This window comes from Manis javanica, chromosome 14 (genome assembly GCF_040802235.1).
Source record: "Manis javanica isolate MJ-LG chromosome 14, MJ_LKY, whole genome shotgun sequence".
NCBI classification, from domain to species: Eukaryota; Metazoa; Chordata; class Mammalia; order Pholidota; family Manidae; genus Manis; species Manis javanica.
In genome coordinates, this window is record NC_133169.1 from 70,409,741 (window position 1) to 70,415,371 (window position 5,631).

The 5,631-nt window shown below is 34.4% G+C and overlaps 1 protein-coding gene across 1 annotated transcript; it reads left to right on the forward strand.

Annotated features, from left to right (window-relative positions):
* Window positions 1-249: 249 nt before the first annotated feature.
* On the forward strand, window positions 250-1,200 carry LOC118973297 (olfactory receptor 14I1-like). The gene has a single exon (XM_037022994.2). The coding sequence runs from the start codon at window positions 250-252 to the stop codon at window positions 1,198-1,200; it is 951 nt and encodes a 316-aa protein (XP_036878889.1).
* Window positions 1,201-5,631: the final 4,431 nt, after the last annotated feature.

Here is a 5,631-nt window from a genome sequence, read left to right on the forward strand (position 1 = left end):
TATCTCAGTAGAGTTGGAAAGAACCCCCCAAAAAGGAAATATAATTTATTGATTTCAAACTATTCTCTTTTCATCCCTCTTCCTCCTCCTGTGCTTTCTAGTTAGAAACCATGTACTGTGGAATGGATTCCGCACTGCTTTGGAATGGCTGCATTTATTTGGAAGTGTTAAGAATGATTTGCAATTTTTATTTTGCATGGTCCTAACACTTTACACATCACTCCAGGTTACTTCAGCATATTGGCTGACATGGGCAACCTCACTATCTTCACAGAATTCCTCCTCATGGACATCTCAAGCTCTTGGGAGCTACAAATTTTGCAAGGTCTGTTATTCTTATTGATTTACTTAGGAGCTCTGGCTGGAAATCTTCTGACCATTACCGCCATTGTGACAGACCCAAACCTTCACTCACCAATGTACTTTTTTATAAGCAACTTATCCCTCATAGACTTTTGCTGCATCTCAGTCAGTGTTCCCAAACTAATTGTGAATTCTCTGACGGGCAGTAAGTCCATCTCACTGAAAGAATGTGCTGCTCAGATTTTCCTATACATTTTCTTTGCATCTATAGAGCTTGCTTTCCTTGTGCTCATGTCCTATGACCGCTATGTTGCCATTTGCCAGCCTCTGCACTATGGGCTGACCATCACCCCGCATTTGTGCACACAGGCAGCAGGTGGGTCATGGCTCACTGGGCTGGTCTATTCTGCCATCCACACTGGGAACATGTTCAGACTTCCCTTCACAAAATCCAATGTGATCAACCAATATTTTTGTGATGTGCCTCAAGTTATGGGAATATCATCTCCAGAGGTTCAGTTTTCTGAATCTGTCATCCTTGCATTAAGTGCTTGTATTGTCTTGGCATGTTTTACTTATATGGTTATGTCATATATAAATATATTTTCAAATGTGCTTAAGATCCATTCAGTGGAAGCCCGAAACAAAGCCTTATCCACATGTACCCCACAGTTGCTAATTCTTCTTTTGTTTGTAATTTCTGGATTGATTGCTGTCTTGGGTCCTATTGCAAATAAAGCATCTCTTAAAAATTTGCTGACAGCCATGTTCTACACTATGTTGCCCCCATTCATAAACCCCATCATCTACAGTCTGAGGAACAGGGAGATAAACACTGCTCTAGGCAGAATGTTCAACAGATACTTGGAATTCCCAAGCAGGCCTTTTATTGAGTAAAATGTGCTTAAAAACAAGTCTACTTGAGAAAAGTTCACTTTATATTTGACATATGTTCTTAAATTGGAATACATCTCTATGAATTGTCTACTGTTATTTGCCTATATATATATTTATTGTACAACTCTGTGTGTGTTACAAACTCTACTAAATTTTCTTCTCAAAACTGTATTTGTGTAGTGCAAAGTAAATATTTCTTGGAAACAATGTACACCTGGGCTACATTGTGAAAGTGTTTTGGAAAACTTTGGAATGATTCTGAGTTAAACGCATGTAAGAACATCATATGTGGAAGCCATACTTTATATATCCCTACCTTACCAGGTGCCTGTATTTGAAAGAACTTCAGAGTACTAGGTACTGCTCACCTGCAAGATAATAACGAGTGGCTTGGGAAAGAGAAGCCTACTGTCTGAATTGTTCTTGTTCCTCTCCCTCCCTATACAAAACATTTATGGCTGGAACATAACTAAGAGATTGAAGACACAGCAAGACAATAGCACAGAAACCACTAGCAATCCCTTGAGGCCAGTTTCCATTAGGTTCCTGGATCCCCTGAAGAGTTGCTTCACTCCATGAAACTGTGGACTCTAAAACCACTGGTCTTCAACTGTGAGTAGGTTTTATACATTTATCCTCACCCTGATCTCTGGGTCAAAGGATGAATGTCATGCTTGGTTCATTCAAACTTTTATCATTGATGAATGAAAGGGAACCAGTAGTTGCAGAAGGTATTGAAATATGTTAGTAACCATATTATTTCACCTGGAGAGAGCAAGATATTTCTGAGACTAGACAATACAGTTTTCAAAGTAAATGTGACATAAAAATCTCAAAATTAAAACAGTCTTTTTTTTTCTCTTTCCAAAAGTCTAAGGAAGCATTTTGCTGGCTAAAGAAGATTTTTTTTACCTTTTCAGAATCTAACCCCAAAGAGTCAGCCTTTATATCTTGAAATCCTATCTAGAAAAACTCAAAATTTAGTAGCAATGCTCACTTCACTTCAGCTTGAAACTGGTTAAACATGTTCATTACGTTTCAATACGAATATTTCAACATAGAAGCAAAGAGTGAATGAAGATTACAAGTTGCATGTGTACCAAAATAAATAATCCTCAAAAATCTGAATTTTGGTGATACTCATTTAATGCCTATAGTAAGCCTTATAATTTTAATATTTAATATTTGAGGACTCTATCATGTTTGTTTGTATCCTCCTCCTTCCTCTGTTATGTGTGTAGCTGTTTCCTTGGAAAATACATTACCACTCAATTTCACATTCAAGTAACACTCTTAGAAATGTTAGGATCCACATTTCTGAATCCATGTGTGAATATTCTTTAATTGTGTCATGTCTCTTCATTTATACTTAAATATGTATCACTAGGACATATGTCATCTAAATTTGTCAGAAGAGGAAGCAAAAATTCCCCTGTTAATAAGTAAACTGGTAAAATAGCCAAGTAAAAATTACACAAAACAGTTTATGATGGGCAACTCTGGTCCTGCAGCCACTTCCTGTGCCATGGTTGGTCCCTAAGTCTTCAGTAAGGCTTATACTTGGATGAGGCTATTTCTCAATTATTGAGCAGTTACGGAAGCATTATGTCCCTAGAAACAAAGGGACAAGGCATACTTACTATTTTATTAAAAAATAAAACACAATAAAAGACAATTTTAAAAGAATTTCACAGAAATTGTGACAATTTCTCCCTCTTCCTGTTCTAATAGGCATTTTTCTGCATTAAATATAACACTAACCCAAAGCTCCTAATCTCCTTGGCCAAAAACAACACAAATATATTTCCTACCCCAAATATTTGTCCATTGTGTGTAAGCTATACACATTTTTATCTTTATTAACATGTGGTTTATGTAGTATGCATTTATTCATAATACTGTAGAGCCCTGTCCCATGAAAAAATTTTAGTTTTTTTAATCACATTGAATTAAGCTTGACTGAATAGCAGGATTAGTCAAAATAAAGACAAAAGAAGTGGAGAGTGTGAACTTAAGCGGGACTCTGCTTTGACATATTTTTTCCCTTTGTCCTTTGATTAATTTATCAGATTGGATTGTGGTGTTAAAAGCTGTAGATAACACACAGCAGATATATATTATGATTGAAAAATAAGCATGTACTGAGAATTGGAGGTTTACCCTAGTACGACATAGGCTAAGTTGTTTGACACAATGTCCACTATTCCCTAAAGTGTAATGATTAATATTCATATCACTGGTGTTTGAGAGTTCTCTTTGCTACCTCAATACTTCATATTGTCAGGTATTTAAATATTTCCTAATGTATTGAGTCCATAGATATACCGCATTTTGATTTTGTTTTAATGTCTTTAGTGCTTATATGGAGTTCTTTTATGATCTCTCTATTGTATTGGTGTGACAGATATCCTCAATCAGTTTTTGTCATGTATTTTTGTGCTTTTCTGGTGTCTTTGAAGCAGCACAAATTTGCAACTTGAATGTAGTCAAACAATATTTTCCACTGTGACATCTGTTTGTTTCTTGAGTAAATTAATTTTTATGCATATAAATGTCCTGAAGTTATTTGACTTTGTTAGTCTCTAAAAGCATTACATTTTTGACTTTCATGATTTTGGCCTTTAATTAAATTTGTGCATGGTGTGAGTCAAGTTACCTTACATTAGATTCAATATTATTACTTTACTTTTCAAACCCCATTGATTCAAAAGTATATAAGTTGTCATTACACTGTAACATGTTGACTTGTCATATAGTAGTGTTCTTATATGAACAGGATTGTAGCTATGCTCTTTATTCTGTGGGTACTGGTCACTTTGCCTATTTCTACATCCTTGACATGTCATTTAATTAAATGATTTTATAATAAAATGTGACCTTGTATAACAAATCTTCATTTTTTTCTTCTCTAGCTCCCTCTCCTCCAGAGCTATATGATTGTCATTTAAAATTTATACTTTTTACAACCAAAGACTCTATTTTGTGGTTTAAGGAGAATAAAATTGACTACATTTAAAAAAATTATACTTTTTATTTTCTAAAAAAAATACCTAGTGAGACAATAGATTTCAATGAATCTAAAAATCATTCTTGTGGAAATAAATACCTTAACACCCAAGGTAGATGCCTTTTCACTTATTTACTTACATATCTTAATAAATTAAGTAGTTATAATTTTCTTAATATATATATATATATACACATATATATATGCATACACACAGATGTATGTACAAATACACATACATTAAGCTTTCAAAGAATCAAATTTTAAACCAAAGGAAAAAAATATGTTTGATCACAGTCTATATAAAATGGATTTAAAGAATAATTTGAAATTCACATAAAACACTTAAAAACAACTTTAAATGGAAATGATATTTCTCTGTCACCAGTGTCTTCTTGTTGGGGTATAGGGCAGTGAGGGTCCAGAATCTCATAACCACTGCAAAAACTTGATCTGAAAGCTAACAGTGACTTGACTTGTGCACCAGTGTTGTTACTTTAAGTATCCAAAAGCTCAGTAACACATAGGCTCACAAAGATGTGTATATATGTGTGTATTGCTATATATTTTTATTCAATTGTAGTAGTATTTAAAATTTTTGTTTCATATATATGAATATAATACAGAGATAAAGATATATAATCATAGTATATTAATTGACTTTACATCAATTTAATGTTCCAAATCATAGTGTTAATTCTATATATGTATCTTTAGATTTCTTTAAATTTGTTACATATACACTTTATTTGCTAGTAATGGTGGCAGGGCAATTTTGTCCTTTTCAGTCATTTCTTCCTCACATTGTAGTTGGTAGAAGCATAAATAGAAGTAATATTCATAGGTATATTATTCAAGCTCCTGATATAAAGACACAATTGTTTTTGATTAATCAATATGCTTAAGCTCATTGTATTTCTTATTTTTATCCTTTTAAGAAGAAAGTTACTTCTAATACCTTAGTAATCACCAACCTACTTTCTTTGTCTATAGATTTTCCTATTCTGGATCATTCATATAAATAGAATCATACAATTCATTATCTTTCATGACTGGCTTTTCATTTTGCATGTTTTATACTGTAGCATGTATCAGTAACTAATTTTTTGTGTGTGTAGTCGTGCTGACCCACCAAGGCAGAGAAGCTGATTCATAGCTCCTGCTACTGCATGTATGATTCAGTTCTGGCTATCTAGTAAGCCTTGGCAGAGAATCCAGGCAATCACAGAACCGCCCCCTGCAGCCTTGCTTGGGCAGGTAATCAAGCAGGGACTCAAAACCAGCTGCTCTCAGTCAGTGACACAACCCCTAATCTCACACCTTGGGAAGCAGCTGTGTTGAAAACACAGAGCTTGTGTGTTAACAATATGAATGTTCTTACCTGCTGAATGAGGAGGCACAAGCCACCCACATGGGTCTGGCAA